This window comes from Synchiropus splendidus, chromosome 14 (genome assembly GCF_027744825.2).
Source record: "Synchiropus splendidus isolate RoL2022-P1 chromosome 14, RoL_Sspl_1.0, whole genome shotgun sequence".
Classification (NCBI taxonomy): domain Eukaryota; kingdom Metazoa; phylum Chordata; class Actinopteri; order Syngnathiformes; family Callionymidae; genus Synchiropus; species Synchiropus splendidus.
Window position 1 is genome coordinate 14517643 of NC_071347.1, and position 21151 is coordinate 14538793.

Consider the following 21151-nt stretch of genomic DNA (forward strand, 5'->3'; position numbering starts at 1 on the left):
TAGCAGCAACACTCCGGCTCCACACCTTCTGCGTGGATGGGTCAGAGAATTAGCAGCTGCGCGCACACGCCGACTAAGCTCGTGGCTGCGGGAGCGCGCGCAGACTGTCCACCATCTCAGCCCCTCGACGGACAACGCGCTTTTGCTCCATCTCTGCGAAAAACATCCTCCTCAGCTCTGGTGAGTGGACTTTTACTCACTTCCTCTGGTTATTATCCGACTCGAACCAGCGACTTTGGCGGTTTGCGTGACGCCAAAACTCTTCTTCGTTTGTCTAAATGACTTCGGCGCCACTCTGAGCTGCAGCTACGACTGAAAATGCTGCGTTAGCAAGGAAAGTTGTGTGTCTGCGAGTGTGTCTGTGTTGCAAAGAGTTACACAATGCAACCAAGAATGCCTGAAAAAAAAACGACACCGCAAAAACAAAAAAATTAACCCCCTTCTTGCTTCTCTTGGTCTATTCTCTTTACATATATGTGTTTTTTTTTCTTATTAAATTCGTGAAGCTTTACTAATTATTTTCTTTTTCTTTTACAATAAATATCATAACATTAGGCATTCATGTTTGACATATTTTGTAATTGTATACAAAATATTTTTTGTATTTGTATACATTTGGGTGAATATATCTCCAAATTTAAGTCTTAATCAGTGCTTACAGATACACTGGAATTAGATTGTGCCAGTTATTTGTTCTTTTTTCAGGATTAAAACTCATTGTTTCATAAATATTATTCCCTGCTACATGTTTGTTGTCGTGCGCCCCATTTGTGCTCTAAACCGATCCAGCTACACTCCTAGCTGCTTGATGAGAAAATGCTGTTGAGAAGTTGAAAAATGTTTGAGCTAGATTTTAGTGTCAACTACTTCTGTTATACCGTCACTTTGCTGTGTTTCTTACACTGCTTCAATTTGTTTGGTGTGTTCTTTTTAGTCATGTATTACATTTCTTTTTTCCTCATTTTTTTCTTTCCTTTGTGATTATTGTGATCAATATATATACTTTGGTTGTGCTGTTAAAATTAATAGGAAAATTAAAAGTTACATGGGAACCAGATATTTACTGAGTAATGCCAGCGTAGTTCCTGAGCCGATGGTCACTTCAATAAAACCGTGTTTCCTATGAATTAGTAGAATGATTGAGAGTCAAACTTTTTTAGAACACATTTAAGTATAATGGGGGAAAAAAACACATGAAGTATTCGATTAGTAAATGTATATTTAATGCACTCACCAAACCACACAAGCTTTCTTATCGCCAAACTCACTCATGAGGAAAACCACACCTTATTGGTCGTTGAATAGGACTATGGTTAGATTATACATCAGAAAATTAAATAATCATGAGTGAATTACACTTTTTTAGCCACAAAAAATGAGAAGAAAAACTTGTGTCCAAGTGAGTTTGTCTTTTCGTGCCGAGACAGTGGATCAAATTCAATGAGTTTATTCTCATGTATTATTTACGTTTTAAACCCTGTTTTTAAAATCTTAATCCCTTGCACTTAATTTTTTTTTTCAATATTCATAATCCCCTTTTAATGGATCGGGTATGCAAATATGCTTTTTAGTTTGTTTTGATGCAAACCTGCCTAAATAGAGGTATTAAGCCTGAAATACAATTTGGTATTAGTTATACTGCTTTTTAAAGAATTAATTAGGGACTTATGTAAATTCTTTCTTAATATCAGACTGTGCTGGTATGAGCAAGTTCTGGTGAGAAAGGATGGACAGCTACTTGTAATTGTTATATGTTTCTTTAAATTAAATATGTTTACTGATATACATCTTGTGACAGACCAAATTTAAAAACAAGGCATGCAATTATTAGTATTATGATATTATATCACACTGATTCAGTGATACAACTATTCAAAATAATCTTAAAAGGTGTTTGGACTTAAATACTATTTACTTACTACTTACTTGCTATTGGACTTAAATGTATTTAAATGATAGTTGTAGATTATGATACGTAAACTTTGTAATCACTGTAACCAAACGTAACACTGGTTGGTCCCCTGTTATGAACAAGCATGAATATGTTAAAATTAGACTTGTGTAATCTGCTAAGACAATTATATGCCCCACCGGCGCAGTCTGGTCTGTTTATGTGAAGATGCATGTGACCCTTTGCGGAGCTGTCGGAGAGCTTACAAACCTTTAAGCCTCGTGCTGAGATATTGATGTGTTACACAGTTACCGGAATTCAAAACTAAGCAATGTCATTATGAACTCAAACAAGCCAGTGGGGTTTTCCAGTGACCGATGGTTGTTCTTCATCATTTCTTCTCAAGCATCTGCCGATGGTTTTAAGATTTATGGTTCCAAAAAAAAATTGTCCGATGTGAGCTGTCTGTACATACATGTTGTCTCATTACTTATCGAAGACATTGATGTCAGAAAACATATTGATGAACAGCTTTGAGCATAATCTGTTAATGAGGTCATAAATCCAGAAAGTTTAAAGCACCATTTCTGAAGGTTTACCTCCTTGATTAAAAGATAACCAAGAGTTGCGTTGAGCACAACTTCTTGATTGATTTCATGTCTCAGTCCTATTGCTAAATGTCACCATTGTGTTTAACCATTTCTTACCATTTAAAAATGCCCTGTTACTGTACATATGTTGTGAATGTCTATTTTGTTTACAGTTTTATATGGTAAGAGTTCCACTTTGAGAGACTACATCTACATCTCTCTGTCTGTCTGTCTGTCTGTCTGTCTGTCTGTCTGTCTGTCTGTCTATCTATCTATCCTGGACAAGAAACAGACAACAGTCAGTCAAACAGTCATTTAGATGTGATTAAATGTTTTGTTTTGACAATACTTACTCTTAAAAATAATATTATTCATGTAATTATTAATATCAATAATTAAATAATGATTCATGTTATATGATATGAAAATGGCCTTCAATGTAGCTATCTATCCTGGTGAAGAAACAGACAACAACCTTTTTATCAGTCATTTTGATGTGATTAAATGTTTTGTTTTGACAATACTTACTCCTAAAATAATATTATTCATGTAATTATTAATATTAATAATTAAATAATGATTCATGTTATATGATATGAAAATGGCCTTCAATGTAGCTCAGGTTTTCTGTCTTTTGGGTCGGATCATGTTCTCTCTTTGTGATTGTATTTTGACATTCAAGTAATTGCTACTTAACCTCGAATATTTGCAGAGGAAAGTGAGACAAGTGAGATCAACATGCTCATGTATCATGTGCAATAACATTTCTTCATGCCGACCTCCTTCTCCATGGACTTCATCACCGGCCCCAAATATAATCCTAATGTTGCAGACCACGGATCATCGCCGAGTATAAATAGAAGCGGGACGCGATGCCAAGTAATTATAATAGATTTACAAGTATTTGCACTGACTGTGGAGAATAATTCTGTTAGAAGACGCTGAGCACTCATCACAATCACAGCTGACTAGATCAAACGTGAACATTCATTTCGTGAGCTAATTTGGCTTTGGCAAGCTCAACTGGAGTTTACCCTGCAATGTTGCCATGTGTAAATTATTGTGTCAATATTTGGGGAAATTAAAATGAAATAATTGTTTCTGCCCAAAGTCTCGACTTTGAGGATCAGCCCCTCTTCTAAGAAGAGGGTGGTGTTTTTACCCCTGAAGGTCCTGGTTATTTCACGGCCGATGATTTCTTAATACCCTCAGAGAAAAGGTTAAAGGGAGGTCACTGATCCTTCCACCTGTCTCAGATCAGGATTGACCGCAGCATGATACATATACGCCCTCAGATCACATGGCAAGGTGGTGAGTGAAAATAAGATGGAAATGAAAGAGGTGCACTGGCATAAATACCTGGGAAATATGGACTGAAAGGAAAATGTATATCAAAAACAATGATTATTACAATTACTACAATAATTATGATTGAATTTCAATTGTAGAAATGTGATCCTGAGAATTGTAGTTCGGCATTGGCAAAGCAGCCTGACTGTGAGTCAACTGCAGGGAAAAGGTGAGAAAGGAATTACAAAGACAAGCGTTTAATGGAACGCAATTCCAAACTTCTGGTAGAAGGAAACTGCGATTAGATATTTCAATGGACCTCACAGAAGCATTAAGAAGCCAATTGGAAGCTAAAAAGAAAAAGCATTTTGAAGCCCCAAAACATGTTAACGCAAGCCTTGTTGTGGAATGACCAGATTATGGAATCTAAAAATATGCGGTTATTTTTACCTCCTGAGTTGCTCTAGTCATTTTCTCTATTTCCATCTCAGCCGTTTGTTTACCAACACTGTGTTAACTCAGATTATCGTGGATGCATCTGCATACGTCTAAGTAGCTTGAGTGTTGTGTGAACAGTTCCACACGTGTGCCGGTTGTACCTGGTGCTGAAGGATGTCTGTTTACCGCTCAAGAGTGGAGGCCGGCTCTGCATCTTCAGCTTTAGTGGTTGATTTAGAAACATGACTCTAATAACCTCTAATTCGCCAATGTACTCCTTCATCGTGAGATGTGTGGGTGAAAAATGGTGACGCCAAAGATACAGTAAGTATGTGATGTGAGAATGAACTTCCCTTTGGGCACCACTGAGCCTGAAGACGCAGTTCATTCTTGCGAGGAGACGTGGTTGGTGTAGAATGTCAGCGGTACCAGGATAATGGAGAAGAAGGGGGACAACCATGAGGTTTGTGGGTACAATAGAGGACATGACGTGTAGTTGTGGCTAGGGATGATGATGAAGATGGGTGAAAGTGGAAGGGCCTGACTTGTCTCATCATCTGAGATGACAGTTTTTCAGTAGCGATTTAATTATTTACCTGTCTTCCTGTCCTTGTACGTCTCATTGTTTTCTAGTCTATCTTGTCGACCCTTTTGGTGGCTTCTATCATTTGGTTTCCTTAGCTCATAGTTACTTTCAAGACTCAAGTCAGCTCAACTTTGCTATGCTGATATTTCTGTGAAAGCTGTTACACAAACTGTGATCACATGAAATCAAAAAGTAAAATCTATTGCCTTTGGAAATGTAACCCATGCAAAGCGTAAAACTATAAAATGGCAGACCACATAAAAATGGTGATAGTTGTTGATATAAAAATGAAACTGTAGGTGATAAAATGGCCATAAAAAGATGGCACATCGCATAAAAGCAAATTTGTCATTATGGGTTTTTAAACGGAGCCAGTGACTCACCATTTGTCGTCCTCTGTTACCAATGCAGAAATCATCTGCTGCCTGCAAGAATCATCGTAAACTCAAAAGATAAAACTCTTCTTTAGCCTTGAGAAACACCTATTATGGAAGGTCCAACCGTAGTTTAGGTTGTCATTAATCATTCAAGGGCTTTGACACCAAAAAAAAATGCTTGGTATCAGTTGATATCATCATTTCACAGGTCACTGGCTTGGTATACCATAAAAAAAAGTTCTTTCATTTCATTGTGTAATTGGAATTGTGTATTTTTGGGAAGTGGTAAAAGACTGCTCCTTCCTTGCACTAGCTTACCTCCTTACATTGAGGTACTAATGATGTGTTGATTGTGTTTAGATTGGCCTCCCAGCATCTTGGCACACCTCAGGATAATCTGTAATGGCTACAGTGGCATGCTGGGAGACGCGCCAGCAGGGGAGGTTTGATGAGCGCTCACTTGTACAGAAGAATAGGTGACCTACTGTTGAAGATAATGCGATAAATCTGTAGTTGTGAAGGGCCAATCAAGACTTAAAGACAAGCCACACTAAGACTGTCTGGTTGGTTAGAGATTTAGTTGGCATGGTGGCAATCCTGAGTGCTGTACTGCTTCTAGTTGGTCCATCACCTATACATGTGGGGAATATGTATATACTAACGTGGAAAATAGTTGCTTGTGCTTGCTTGCTTGTTCTTCTTGGGACTACTGGCTTGGTGAATATGACAAACTAAACAGCCACATACATGAAGGTCAATAAACAGTACTCCATCATCTTCAATTCAAAATCACAGCTGTAGTTACTACGCTTTACTGAGAAGAAGGTGAGTAAACTAGGGCTGTATTATAGATTAATCGCACTAGACACATGATATATTGTGAATTAATCACACATGTAACTTGAAGGAAGATTTTATCAACACTAGAGTGGCCAATAGTGTTTACAATGTTATGCTTTTAGCATGTTTTTGAACCTTTTCCGTGCCTCTGAGGTTATTCTAAATAGTAATAATATAAATAGTAATAGTCAATCGTAATAGTTCTTGACATTATCTGTTATGTTGAGTTGTTGCATGAGGAATGTTTGCATGAGGAAAATTGGCCACTCTTGTGTTGACAACACCGTTATTTAACTGATATTTAGAACAAATGCAAAATGGTTGATTCATTTGCCATCAATTGTGTGTTAGCTCATCTTTAGTGGGATTCAGTGAGATTAAAAAAATGAATCTGTTGACAGTAAGTAAAGCGTAATGAAAAAAGAAAATAAGAAAGCCTAAGTTTTCTCAATAGATGTGTAAACAGTTTTAATATGGAAAAGAAAAAGTACTTTATAAAGGAGAAAATTGGGAAAGAGTATTATGAATAGAAAGGATTGCAAGTGAGTGCAAAGTTATTCATGATCACTTTGATTGCGTTCGCTCCTTGAATGCTTGTGATATAGACATATAGATATAGAGATTAGTAAATTAAAAATCCCAGAAAGTAGAGGACGTACTGGTCCTCGTATAACAGTCAGCCACGGATGAGATTCTCCAGCAAGTGAATGAAACGTCTTAATTTGCAGCAGAGGACATAGTCTACTTTCCTTTTACCATCAACGAAATACACAAGTAGACTTAATTTCATTCGGCCAAATGATTTTTAAACTAATGTAAGGAATGTCCTTGTCTTTTTCTTCCTTGTCTCCTTGTGCATTATGATCATACGGCGAGATTTCAGGTGGTGGTTGTGACTTCTAGAATGTGCCCAGAGACTAAATTACCTCAGCAGATTGTAAAGTGTGCCGCCGCATGGATTTCAGCCTCAGCTTAATCTGAGTCGAAAGATTCAATTGGGTGAAAAAGAGACGCCACAGCTTAACTTTGGCTTAGATCCTTATCTGTCACTTTCGAACAACGATTACACAGTGATTTCTTTACAGCAGAGATGTGAAAATTAAGTTTGAAGCCAGAACTTTCCTTCCACCTTATACAGCATTAACAGCTGAATGAATCAGTGAAAACTTTGAAAGTGGTGAGGTATTCTGGAGTCGTGGCGTCTGAGATGTTGTAGCGTCAGCAGCGCCGAACAACATCGATGCTGTATAGAAAATGTGTCAGATAAGGAAGTCAACTGTGTACTGGAGGTCCAGCATGTTCAGGATATTGTGATATCCTCCTGGGGATGGAGTGAAGCCGGACAGAAGTAATAACAAGCAGCAAACATCTCGCAGGACTGAGATTATGTTGCAGGCTCTGAAGTAGTCTTGGAGCGAGCCTTGGTTTATATTAGCTGTGTTTTGATTGTCATCCATCCAAATGTGTATTTCAAGATCTCCAGCTGCTCTTCCTCCTTTAGGACCCCAATTTAGAGACTCTGTGAAGTTCTCAGTCTCAGCACAAATGGATCCATCTTCAACCTGAAATCTATACGATGTGAAAATCCATGGTTCAGTGATGAAGGCTCTGGTTCTGTAACTGATTGAATTTCTTGTTTTCAGAGGGATGAAACGCAAAAGAATATATATCCTTCACCACAGCGATGAGTGAGTCTTCGTCTATTCACTCTGCAAAGCTTATTTCATTGGCACGATCTATTTCCGGGCTCGGGCTTGACGCTGCCAATGGATGCCCCATCGCCCCGCCTGAAAATGACGACTTGCCTTTGCCGGTAAAATGGATCCGCTGATTTTGACAAATATGATGTTTGTGGTATTTCAAACAAGCCTTCTCTGCCTGCAGGAGTCTGGTATAGATCTTGGTCCTGGACTGTATTTCGCTGATGGCAAAAGGAAAGTCGACTATGTCCTCTGCTACAAATTAAAAAAAAGGCGACCATCCAGAGGACGTGCCTCCATTGTATCCAATGGCAGTATTCAGCTCCCAATTCCAAGCCTCTGGGAATCAGAACCGGAGTCCGGAGACAACAACCCACCAACGATTGACATGGAGGAGTCCAAGCTTTCGGAGCAGGAAAAGGCTATAATGAGGGAGGAATTTGAAACTGGACTTCTGGATGCTGGGATTCAAATAGAACGTGACAAAGAGGTACATCCTTTTTGATGATCATGGGTCAGGACAGATTTTTGTGTTTATGACCATTTATCTCTTGGAATTCGTGTTTTGAGTCTCTGCCTCTGAGTGGGTTTTGTGACGGCATGCATCCGGTTGAAAGACTCTTGCGTGTTAAATCAGCTGCTGTTTTGGTTCAGGATTAGGACAGCTGACCATAAGAGTGAAGCCAAAGGCCAGATTATAGGGCCTTATTAGAGAGTGATTCACTCGTGTGCGGCTCTCAAACACATATGGAATTTGCTCAAAGAGAGAATTTGTTTTTGGCAGACCATGGGAACAACTATGAAATCAGTGTTACTAGATAATCACAGATGAACATAGCCCCAGATGTAGCTGTGTACAATAATGCAATTATCCTGACTGAATGGAATGAATTGACTACAATTAGTACTAACCACTGTTGTCTCCTCAGAACCAATGTTCATACATGTGGGGAAAAAAATCAACATCAATAATGTTTTTTCCCACTAATGTGTGCCCTCAATATCAGAGATGCTGCTGCTGAAAAAGATAGACAGCAGGTCGTAATCCAGTGGCTCAGTAATGGTCACCATTCATGCGATAGCAGAATGTTTGCGTGCCTTTTGGGCTATAATGGATCAGTTAATTACCATCTGCAGTAGATACGTCATGCATGATTGACGTAATTTGCGGGAAAAGGACACTTGCTAGAAAGTGACGTCATTGCAGGTTGTGACTCATCTGCTCTTCTGAATAATAGTTCATGCACCGACGTTTCATCTGTGTACGTCAGTTATGGAAAGTACATTAGCTATTTGTCTATATGGCTACGTCATTCATTTAAACTGCTCAAGAGTCTTCTGTTTTGTCCATGTGCAGAAGTCAAGTGGCATTTTTTTCATCCGCCTGCATGTCCCATGGCCAATTCTTAGTCGGGAAGCAGAGCTCCAGAAGATTAAAGTCCCTGTCAAGAAGGTCAGTATGATTTTATGGCAAAAAATGATTGAGAGTTTGAAGGTTACCCACTGATTTGTGTGAGTTGCCTTTTTTACCAGGATAAAAATATAGTAATTGTGATGTGTTTACCCAATTGTTTATTTTTAAATGCACAATGAGATGCATCTTTTTTATATAATGACTTGAAAATTGTAAAAAAAAAAAATCCTGTCTCTTTCAAAATAGCTTAATATAATGACATATTATTACTACTTCAATGATGTACATAAACCTTACAACATGGATTAAACAGTTCAATTACTGTGGAAAGTAAATATATGAGACACGCACTATTATGATGTACATTAAACACTGTTTTTTAGACCGAGAAAATACTCCAATGCTAGTAGTAATGTAGACCATTTCAAAATGGCAACTGTTGCACAAAATGTTTAATGTGCCATTTGTTCGTTTGAGTTTAAAACGCTCTGATGTTTAAACACCATTCAAAGTCGGGGTATCATAAGAGCATGGTCGTTCTCTAAGTTGCTCACGAATCAGCACCCACTGTTGTGTCACTGAAGGTCATTCCTGCGGCTCAAAATCATAACAAGGCCGTGACTTTAGACTAAGTACAGGAAGAGACTGAGCCAGCCCGAGAGCAGTAGGACTCTTTCTGAGTTGGTGAAGTGCTTGCCAGAGGTAAGAGCTGCCAGGTACAGCAATCCCAGCCACGCCTAAGCTGTGGCTGAATCTGATACTGATTAAAAAACAAGGCACTGAAACACTTCAACCTTTGGAAACCTACACCTCTGCTATGCAAGGTTAAGAATTTTAATTAAGCATTTTAATAAGATGCCTAGTGAGATTATTTAATTGTTGTATCTATTCTTCTGTGTTCTCCTGAGCAGAAATGTGAGCTCCGAAAGAGACTCGGCATCGCTGGGATGTGGGATTCATTTGTGGCCAAAGTCAATACTCCATTTCAGCCTGACGTCCCAGCATTGGAAGTCCACCGAGACTCGCAGACTCGTTCCCACTTGAAAACCCTCAAACATCCCTTCATTAGAGACAAGCTCCACCTGTGAGTACTCACTGTCAACACTGCAGTCGACCACTGTCAGGTTATGACCCACTCGACCAGTCTCCATATATTATGAATGTTTCAGTAGTGCATGTGACGCTGTTTTCTCATTGCACTGTTTTCTCTTGCATTTCCTCAAGGTACGACATCAAGTCAACGGAAACCCTCTTCGATAATGCAACACGCAGCCGAATAGTAAGCCTTATATATGAAGGTTTCACCATTGTGATAGCTTGTAACTGCATGTGTCTCGTTTTTAGGTAGCTGAGATCATCTCACGCGTCACATGTCGACAGACCTGTCAGACCACTGGTGAGGTTTTTTTCTTTTTTACGTAGTCAGGACCATGATTGAAGATTAGTCCTCACCTGTTCTGTGTCTAGGTATTATGTCATTACTGGCCAAGGGTGTTTACATCTCAGCCTTTCCTCTGCACGATGTGAGTATGGTTAATATAAGTGAGCTATTTAGGCAGACGAAATCAATTTTTACTTGTTCTTAGGGTTCGTTCACGAGAAGAGGACGTAGAGATCAGCGAAATGACCGACAGGTAATCAAGTTTATTAGCCTGTGTTCACTGCTTCATCGTCAGTGTCATGGTCTGCGCAAACTACAGTATGAGTAGTACCATTTCACAAAAAGCATTCAAGATGAAACCTCAATTAGCTTGTAGATTGAGAATGGCAATAAACTTGGCCATGATGTTGAAAATGACAGAGCCTTGAATAGTTTTTGCTGTTTTCACCATACAGTGTTGAATCTGTTCTGCAGAGCACAATGGGTTGACACCTACCAATAAGATAGAAACTTATTCTTTTTTTTTTTTATTAGAATTATTCTCCAGGTAGACTAGAACTGGGGTTCGCAAGTTTGTTATATTGTGGCCTCAAAATAATGGTGCCGCTGACTGACATCCCCCAGGGAAGGGAACGAGATGAAGAAGGGAAGAGATGAACTGTAGGCCTGCTCAAAACATTTATGGGTCTGAATTCAAAAGAATACAACAGTTCAACGATAGTTCGGTAAAATAATAGCGTATTATTTTTTGCTCAAGTACAGTAAACTGACAGCAGTTTCGCAACTTACCTGACCCACCAGCTGGTCAGCAGAAATCCAGATATTGCTATACCACAAAGGCTATCACCAGAAAATATCTAGCTTTGTTCATGATGTGAAACTTGAGAGTTGAAACACTTCACCATTGTTGTAATATGAGAAATGTGTCTGAACCTGAAGCGGCTGTTGAATTCTACATTCTGGAATTGATTTATTTGGCTGTAGAGATGTGTATTTGAGTTATCAGCCAACCTTGTATTATTTATGTGTGTATATATATATATATATATATATATATATATATATATATATATATATATATATATATATATATATAGTATATGTACGTGTATTTGCATTCAGTCTTGAAACGTGTAATATTTATTCTACTCAAACTTCGAGATTATTTCTAATCAGACCTCTTACACCACAACTTTATCACATTGATTTTAGCAGAAGATCAAACATGAACTTCAGATTGGAATATACCATTTAAAAATATATATTCTGAACGACAATACCATGAACCATCAATGGACTGGATCTCAGTAAATATAACTTAACTATAGCATAATTTCTCCCTCCAAAACTGCAAATAATGTTCTAGTAGCTCAGTATCTTGAATATATGGTTTACTGAATCAACAAAAAAAGGTTCATCTGGTCTAAAATGCATTATGTTTTATCAGAGTATTGCATTTCTAAGAAGTTGATCTGTCTTTCTAGATCCTCCATGAAGAGTGGGCCAATTATGGAGTCATGCACAAATACCAGCCTGTGGACCTCATCAGGTTTGTAAATGACTTTGTGGTGTATTAGAGGTGTATTAAAACAGAGGAAGTGAATACGCTTGCAAGCCATTTTCACATTGTTTCGACAACATTCAACAGGAAGTATTTTGGAGAGCAGATCGGCTTGTATTTTGCCTGGCTGGGTGTTTACACGCAGCTCCTCATCCCTCCGTCCGTGCTGGGCATCATTGTCTTCATCTATGGTGTTTTCACTGTGGATACAAATGTGCCAAGGTAAGGAGAATCTGTCAACAGTGTCTTATATTTTCACTAATATGTGGCCACCCTTGTGTGTGCTTCAGTCAGGAGGCATGTGACGACAAGAAGAACATCACCATGTGTCCACTGTGTGATGGAGTGTGCGACTACTGGCAGCTCAGTACAGTGTGTTCACTGGCCAGGGCCTCGTACCTTTTTGACAACGGAGCTACCGTCTTTTTTGCTATCTTCATGTCTCTTTGGGGTAAAAAACATGAAATATACAAAATCAATATACCAGTATATCAGTTTTATTTTTGCTAAAGACATTCAAAATGTATCATGAAATATGTGCCGATATGACGCGTTTTCCTTGAACTGTGTCTTGTAGCTGCCTGTTTCCTGGAGCACTGGAAAAGAAGGCAGATGTGTCTGAAACATTCATGGGACCTAACAAGCCTGGAAGATGAAGAGGTATGCAGAAAGCCGCATTATTTTTCGTTTAGCTCGAGGAATAAACAGGTGAACGTCCGGATTGAGCTGAACAGTTTCCCTTCGGTTTGTCGGTCATATCTGTGCCAATCAAGCCAGGATCAGAATGTCAGCGTCCCGGGTCAGTCATGATGCCAGAGTTCAGTTGTGGTTTGCCTGAGAGATTATCATTTGTTTTCAGAGCAGGTCCCTCCCCCAACCTCCCTCAGACACTCTGACCGACCCAGGGCAAACACATGTGAATGTGATTAACACAACTGTAATGGGATTGTTGTGGGATCGAATTGAACAGGAGGGATGTGATATAAACACCTTAATATAACTCATTCTGCTTTCTCTCTGCTGCGACCTCTGTTTGAAGGAGCGAGTACAGGTGAGCTCATTTATTAACCATCAAGGTAATGATCATTTGATTTTGTTTTGACGGACAAGGAGGCTCAGGTAATGTTTGTTTCGCCTCCTCTACTTTTGTTCATTAATGTAGTTGCCACTTGTGTTTTAAGTGCCTGCGTGTCTAAATGGAATGAGTTTTCCATTCAATCTGTGGTGCACAAGGATCTTAAGCCTCTCCCCTGAGTACAAGGTTTTTTTATTTTGCGTTCCATTCATTAGAATTAGATGCCTAATCTAATTAAGCTTTTCATCCGTCAGTAAATCAGAGAAAGCTCTGCCACCTCTGATCTTAAATTTAGAGCTCCATGTTGTGGAATCTGACGGACATTAATGTGTCTGGAGTGATTAGCTGTGTTGGACAGAGCAACTTGAAATTTCAGTCGGTGGAGAGGGTTTAAGACTGAAATGCTCTGACTCGAAATGTTGGCTCATAGGTCCACAACACAGCTATGATAAAGAATATGTGCCACCGTCATCCCACTGAGCAAGTGGGCAGAAGAGGGGCACTTAACAAACTAGTGAGCGAGGGGGCACATTGACAAAATCAACTCTAAGTTACGAAACAAATACCTACTGCAAAATGTTTTTCATGTTTAATAAGATACTTTGGGATGGGAAGAAGGTGTTTATGTTCTTTCCTGTGCAGAACATCGGCTTCATTTTAGCTGGATTAAAAGTGCTTCATAAATTTTTTTGCAGGAGGCGCTCAGACCTGAATACGAAGAAGCTTTGCAGGAAAAGAAAGATAAGATTAAAGCACAGTTGCAAAAGTTGGTGCGTATCTTAGTGCATTTGTGTTCTGTCATAATGGCAAGTGACCTTCTGAGGTTGTAACAAATATTTACATTGATGATTGTTAATTGTTTCTAACTGCGTGCTTGAATTCAGATGGCTCCAAAGGGCAACGGAGTGGACGGTGAAACGGACCAGATGCTGGCCTCTCAGGTATCATTCAACAACTCACAGCAGGAGGGCTTTACTGGGACATGGTTGTTGGGATAAAGGGCAGGGTTGTCACAGTGAGGTGTCTTAAATGTACCTGTGTGGATGTAGGTGTTGAATCTGCATCAGGAAGAGGCCTCGGAGGCGCAACAGTCTAATCGACATGAAAACTAACGTTCCTCCTGCCATCAACCTTTATTTACATTTGCTGCATTAAATCCAAATCCGAGGGTGTGACTTCATATGTGTGTGTAAAGAGGAAAACCACTTCACCTTCTGTCAGTGGTTGAGCCCAAAGCAGCTTACCTGCCTGAGATTAGCCCAGATTACAGATAGAGAGAGAAGGCCGGACAGAGGGGGGAGGCAGGGGGAGGGAATCGTTATGCCCTTTTTGAAAGACACTCATGCCATGTGCAAAACACAGCATCTCATATAGTCCTATCTTTGTGTCCTTGTTGTACACTGATGCATATGTACTGTATCTGGGTGTGAACAAATCCTCTCATCTCATGTCTCCTCGCAGACAGAACCAGAATCCCTGGATATAGAGGATCACCTGTCCGGATACCTCATCAATTTATCCACACTGCTCCTGCTGGTACTGTCCTTGAATAATAAATAAATAATACCTACTCGTCTTTTCTTTTATTTGTCCATACATCCAGCAGTGGGATGTATTTTAACAATTCAAAACGACAGGCGACACGCAGGCGAAAACGGCGCATTTTAAACGCTTTAAGGAAATAAAAAACAAATGTATTCTTTTCTTGATTCTACAAATGCTAGTTCTAAGCGCTACAAAACTGAAAGTATTTTGTTAGTCATTTTATTGACAAAAAAAGAGGTTATTGATTGAGCCTTGTCTGTCGATGTTCAGATCTTCGTGACCCTCTCGGCAGTGTTGGGCGTGGTGGTTTATCGCATCTGCATGTTAAGTGTTTGGTCCATGAACCCAGACCCGGAAGCCCAGGCCAGCGTTCGGATGACTGTCACGACCACGGGCATCGTCCTCAATATGCTAGTGGTTCTGGTGCTGGAAGAGGTTTACGGAGCCGTTGCTGTATGGCTGACTGAGCTGGGTAAGTGAAGCTCAACCACTTGTGATTTCATTCAAATGCCTGGCTGTAAAGAACATGCTACTTTCCGACATTGATTTTTGGCTGCGCAAGATTGTTCAGTTCAATTATTAAGAGTCTTCCTGGATATTCTACATTCAGTGTCCAGTATTTTTAAGTGTCTTTTTTTTTGTCGGTGATAAACAGATGACGCACAAGATGACTGCAACTCATTCTGTGTTCACAGAGCTTCCCAAGACAAAAAAAGAATTTGAGGAACGTTTGATTTTCAAGTCTTTCTTCCTAAAATCCATGAACGCCTTTGCACCTATTTTCTACGTGGCCTTCTTTAAGGGCAGGTCTGTGTGTGAAACGCCCGACATTTTTTTATTCAGTTTCTTGCCATCGATGAGCTAATCCTGCTTCACACAGGTTTTCTGGGCGACCTGGTGATTATGTTTACGTCTTTGGAGACTACCGCATGGAGGAGGTGGGACTCAGATACGCACATTTATCAGCATGTGTGTGTGTGTTTGCACTCGTTCATCACTGTGTGTTTGTCTTCCACAGTGTGCCCCGCCAGGCTGTCTCATCGAGCTGTGCATCCAGCTCAGCATGATCATGCTTGGAAAACAGCTCATTCAAAATAATGTCTTTGAGATTCTCATTCCGTATGCTGCCCTCCTTTCTCTTCACAAAGCATCACTCCCTCAGAGTCTTAACATTATTGTCTTGTCATTTCAGTAAGTTAAAGAAGATGTACAGGACGATACAGGAGGAAAAAGTGAAGAAGAATGCAGCCCGTGATGTCGAGAATGACGGCGAAGAGAAGAAAACCAAACAGCAATTTGACAAAGACTTTACTCTGGAACCATATGAAGGTGTCACACCAGAGTATATGGAAATGAGTAAGTCGCCTCTGAAGCTAGTTTATGTGTGAAGGTTTTTTCTATGATGCACTTTGGTTCTTCTAGTCATCCAGTATGGGTTTGTGTCTCTGTTCGTGGCATCCTTCCCTCTCGCTCCGGCTTTCGCCCTTCTCAACAATGTCATCGAGATACGCCTCGACGCTGCAAAGTTTGTCACCGAGATCCGCCGGCCGGACGCAGTAAGGTGTAAAGACATAGGTACGCATCCCTCCAGAGGCCTATGAGCTAGACTGACCAACTTCAAACATTCCAGCTCACCTTTAATCATTCCCATTGTTTCCTTTTCTTGCTAGCTAGCTCACTGAATCACACAAAATCCTTTCAGCCTTTTCCTCTTTTTTCTTGCACATGCTGTCTTCAGGGATTTGGTACAACATTCTCTGTGGGATTAGCAAGTTCTCTGTCATTACCAATGTAAGTGTGTGTCTGTGGAATCACTCCACAAGTTGATGTGTCTACGGTATTGTGCATGTACTAGTGTGTTGTGTGAGCAATGTCTTGGTGTCGCTTTTGCCTTTCCAGAAGAGTCTCAATATTAAAGGCTACAATGATATAAATGGAAACATTTGAGACCCCTTTTTCCACCTCATGACTCTGTCTTCAGGCATTTGTCATCTCCTTCACCTCGGAGTTTGTTCCGCGGATGGTCTACCAGTACATGTACAGTGAAAACGGCACCATGAACGGCTTCACCGAACACTCGCTGGCGTTCTTCAACGTCACCAACTTCAAACCGGGCAGCGCGCCCACAAGCACTCTCTTCAACGGAGTTACCATGTGCAGGTCAGTGTGACTCACCCACCCTTGACCCCTATGAATCCCCTCTAAAACCTTGAGTCCAGCAGATTAACACATTCTCCATGTAATTCGTTAAGTTGTCTGAGTTTCTTGACTCTGGCTTTTGATGAACGGTTTAGATCGGTTACAAAGACAAATCTTACCAGGGATAACGAGATTTTTGACTTCACCTGTTAATCGCATGTTGTTGTTTTAGCTTCACCTTTTGACCCTTTCGTCCAGGTATAAAGACTACAGGGATCCACCGTGGGAGACAGATGCCTACTCCTTCTCTAAGCAGTACTGGTCCATGCTGGCAGCCAAACTGGCTTTTGTTATATTTTTCCAAGTAAGAAAATATCTTTTGATCAAGAAAAATTCTATCAGTCTAACAATACCTTCCAGATGTCAATGGTAATGGGGTGACTTGAAAGTAGCAGATCAGAACTCAATATGTCAGAGGGACAGCTTATGTGGGGAAGTTTGGAAACAAATTTAAGGAGGTTGTAAGAGTTAAGCACCTGGAGAGGAGAGACTGGGTTGGATCAGGTATGCTGGAGATGGAGAAGGATAAGATAAGATAAGATAAGCTTCAAGGAAGAGAAGTACTGTACAGGCTGGATCATTTAAACAAGTCTGGGTCTGAAACTGTGGTGTTGGAACTTCAGATACGCGGGCGAAAACAGTGCATTTTGAGCACTTTAATCTAAATAAAAGAAGTGACGGGTTCATGATTCAAGTTCAGTACACTGGCAAGTTTGTTTCATGAGTCAGTCGCAATGGCCTAAACTAGTTTAGAGGTGATCTTCATGCAGACAGCACCACTGCACCTGTGGCTTATAGACTGCTGCGGCTTATGTATGAACAAGATCTATTTTCCATCTTAAATTTAGTGGGTGTGGCTAATATTCCAGCACACAGTATAGTCCGGAATTTAAAGTCATTGTTAAACACCCAAATTGAGCCATTGTTAGACCGGGTTAGTTCTCATATTGGAGTGACACCAAACCACATACTCAGTAGAGCAGCCCACCACCGGCTGTGGGAGAGAAAGGTTCAGATTTGTGAACACGGTGAAGGTGAATAGAAGGCACAATTTTTCATCCAAACCTTGTCCTTGCTTTCTTTCAGAACTTGGCCATGTTCCTCAGCATGTTAGTTGCCTGGTTGATTCCAGATGTTCCACGCTCACTGCGGGAACAGCTGAAGAAAGAAAACATGACGCTCATGGAGTTTCTGCTAAATCAGGACCAGGAGGCACAAGTGAAGCCTCGCTCCAAACAGGCCAATCCATGCTTCCCTCCCTGTATTGAGATTGTGGTTGAAGCACCAAAGGATGAGCTGAAGTTAGATAAGGGAGATGACTGCAGCCTCCAAGAAATCTGTCGAGCCAGTGATAGTGGCCCGGAGTTAGGAGGGTTGCTTGAAGAAGCTAAAGCAGCAGATAGTGAAAGTGGGGATGAAGAGATGAGAGGAGAGGAAGAGGTCAACGCAGATGTAGGTGTCAGTCAGGAAGAAGTTCTCCAAATGGAGGTGGATAATCGCCCTGAAGAGAAAACTGAGGAGAAGCAGATGGACCTGGACTCCTTCATGACAGAACTGGGCCTTTTAGGTAAGATAAGACACTTTCTCTTTTCACAAAATGCGTGCCAAATATCAGCTCATGGTTCTGTCTGTGTATTCCGTGTAGATGAGGATTCTTCGTCACAAGGAGACGCAGTGCTTCCTCACTCAAGCTCCCAGGAAAAAGATCTGTCCTCACGACCAGGTCTGCCTTCTAAGAGGACCTCAGCTTCTCATCTAACAAGCTCCAGACCGGATGTGCGATCATCAGATAACAACACAATGCTCATCGGGCTTATAGCTCCTCCTCCTCATGAGCCGGGCCCGAGGGCCAAGGTCCGCTGCTCAACCCTGCCTTCACGCCACAGGGGCACCGAAGCTTGTTACAGCCTGCCACGACCCAGTCACTCCACCAGCCTTACTAGAGTCCAGCAGTCCACAGAACTCACGCCTCTGGTTCCCCTCAGCTCCTCCTTGTCGCGCCCATTTCCCTCTTCACGTACCCCACAGTCACTCTCAGACAGCCCACCGAACGCCACAAGTGAACCCTTTGCCCTTAAAGGACCTCCTCCACAACAGCCTCGGTCCAGGGGCAAATCCAGGTGCTCTACTCTTCCTTCACGACGAAGAGTCCACGATCCAGAGGAAACCACTACCAAGCCAAGCCAGTCTACCAGCTTCACCAAGCTGTCAGACCGCATCCCTCCGTCCCCCAGCCAGCTGAAGAAAAACACCCCAGTATGAAGCGTGGAAAGAAGATACCGGGATGACCAGGACTGAATGTTAATCTCCTGTCTGTGCCTGGATGCGTGACCCAGTCCTGCTTGCGTCTGTGTAACACCTGGGGTCTGGAGAAGGACCATCCAGATTATGTGAACCTACTTTTCATCCTCTTAATCTGCAGAGATGACTTCTCAGTCAGTTAAGGCTGGCCTTCACAAGGACACGGCTGGAAAACCCTCTAAAACTCTATGCCGCTCTGTGTTCTTTTGTTTGTCGTTGTTGTCACCCACTGCCACAGCTCCTCAGTTATCAGACCAGAGGAACATAGATTCTATGAAAGCCACTGTTAGAAGCAGTTCACAATGCTTGTAGACCTGTTTTAGGGATCTTTTTATATATAAACAATATAATGTTGCAATAAAAGTTGTACTGTTGACTCCTATTAAAGATTTTATTTCCTTTTGTGTGGTTGAGTGAAAGCTCAGTCAGAATTTTGTCTTCTCACTCAATTTCTTTGATTCTGTTTTTATGAAAGGATGCTGACTGCAGAGATAAAGAGTGATGGAGACCCCTTCCACTTCCCTTCCCTTCCTGCTTATGTAACCTTCTAGATGAAAGAGCAGTTCTAGAAAGGTCAGTGGCCAAGTACGTTGACATTCCTTTCCTGCCTAATAGTAGAAATGTGTTTTGGCAGCAGTTGTGTACCTGCAAGAGCCTGACCCAGTGTGGGATCTCACCTTGGAGGTTTGCAGATAGAAGGTGAATGAATGAAGGTGACATTCTTCCCTTAATGGCTCAAGTTCATTTACACCATAAACAAAATAGTAAAGCACGGATGGGTGGGAGGCTGAGTCATCCCCTGTTTAATGAAGTGGGACAGGATTTGTCCTCACCAAAGCTCTGCCGGTCTTATTGGGTGTGGAGACCCTCATCCTTTGTCTTGACTTGGCTTTTGAACCTAGAACCAGAACGAGGGGGAGACGACGGGCCTGTGGTCATTCTGCTGCGTGCAGAGTGTGGAAATCCCTCAGAAACTGATCTGGTATTCGACCTCACAGCAAGAACTTTGCAGGTTCGCTTCCAGCTGGGGGCAACTACAGTCCTTTCTGCATGGATCTTGTATGAGGTCCCTGTGTTGGATGGGATTACTGTGGGCACTCCGGTTTCCTCCCACAGTCCTAAAACAGAGAGGTTGTACTCTATCTGTCTGCCCTGTGTTGTGCTGGCGGCACCTCTGGGCCAAAGTACCTGGGATAGACTCCCACCTCCTACGACTCCCATAAGAGAATTAAGGGTAGATAATGAATGAATATTATTCACCTACATTTATCTATATGCAGTAGTTCCATACTTCTTTAAATACTATTTTATTTATCATATATAGCAATGAGCTCATTGGGACAACAGGTGGCACTAGTAGTCCAGAATTTACTTGCACAACACAAACTAAACAAGTCAGAGCTCTTCCTTGACCGCAAAGATACATGTTCAGCTGTTCATCTGGGCTCAGAGGGAAACAATGTTAGGCTCTTTTTTTCCATTCCGCCATTTCTTTGTAAAGGCATGATTATGCTTGAACCATGTGGCACCGGAGCACACCTTGGTTCGGGACCAGCTCGGCAGGACTGTGACCTGACATTGTCTGGGTGTGTTGCCACTTCTGAGAAAGAAGAGCAGATAAATACACACCGTTTAAGTGGATGATCGTCCCTTATTTGATATACATTGCACCAAAAAATACATTCAGGTGTGGGTTATTGAATAATTTTGATTTCATGAAGAAATATTTCTCACAGCATAATTTTAATTTTTATGAAATTCATTTGTCCTAGAACTTAATTCGCCATTTTCTTTGACACATTAAGTTCAGATTTTTTTTAACAATTAAAATGTATTTAGTTTTTTTTTTGCCATAGAGAAACAAAATCCTTGAATAAATTGCACATTAAGTGTGCAAAATGAACATTAAATGAAAACAAATGTCAAACAACCATTTTTTCATGGAGTAATTGCAACTTACTCT

At 41.0% G+C, this 21151-nt stretch overlaps 1 protein-coding gene across 2 annotated transcripts; it reads left to right on the forward strand.

Annotated features, from left to right (window-relative positions):
* Positions 1-16: 16 nt before the first annotated feature.
* On the forward strand, positions 17-19586 carry LOC128770542 (anoctamin-1). Of its 2 annotated transcripts, XM_053885117.1 has the most exons (28): positions 17-180; positions 7656-7825; positions 7897-8202; positions 9070-9165; positions 10038-10210; positions 10351-10405; positions 10471-10522; positions 10594-10649; positions 10713-10760; positions 11992-12056; positions 12156-12290; positions 12359-12519; positions 12646-12728; positions 13108-13119; positions 13839-13913; positions 14028-14084; positions 14605-14679; positions 14959-15160; positions 15384-15495; positions 15569-15626; positions 15707-15807; positions 15881-16044; positions 16111-16263; positions 16427-16479; positions 16670-16848; positions 17086-17191; positions 17974-18454; positions 18533-19586. In XM_053885117.1, the coding sequence occupies exons 2-28, from the start codon at positions 7697-7699 to the stop codon at positions 19147-19149; spliced, it is 3804 nt and encodes a 1267-aa protein (XP_053741092.1). In that variant the 5' UTR covers positions 17-180; positions 7656-7696; the 3' UTR covers positions 19150-19586. The 2 variants fall into 2 exon arrangements, with proteins under 2 accessions (XP_053741092.1, XP_053741093.1); XM_053885118.1 differs by lacking the exon at positions 13108-13119.
* Positions 19587-21151: the final 1565 nt, after the last annotated feature.

Excerpts from the sequence above, each read along its gene's own strand:
- LOC128770542 (XM_053885117.1), top strand. The coding sequence starts at position 7,697 with ATGAGTGAGTCTTCGTCTATTCACTCTGCAAAGCTTATTTCATTGGCA. Across the intron at positions 7,826-7,896 it reads ATGACGACTTGCCTTTGCCG|GAGTCTGGTATAGATCTTGG; the intron begins GTAAAATGGATC and ends CTCTGCCTGCAG. Across the intron at positions 16,849-17,085 it reads AACGGAGTTACCATGTGCAG|GTATAAAGACTACAGGGATC; the intron begins GTCAGTGTGACT and ends CCTTTCGTCCAG.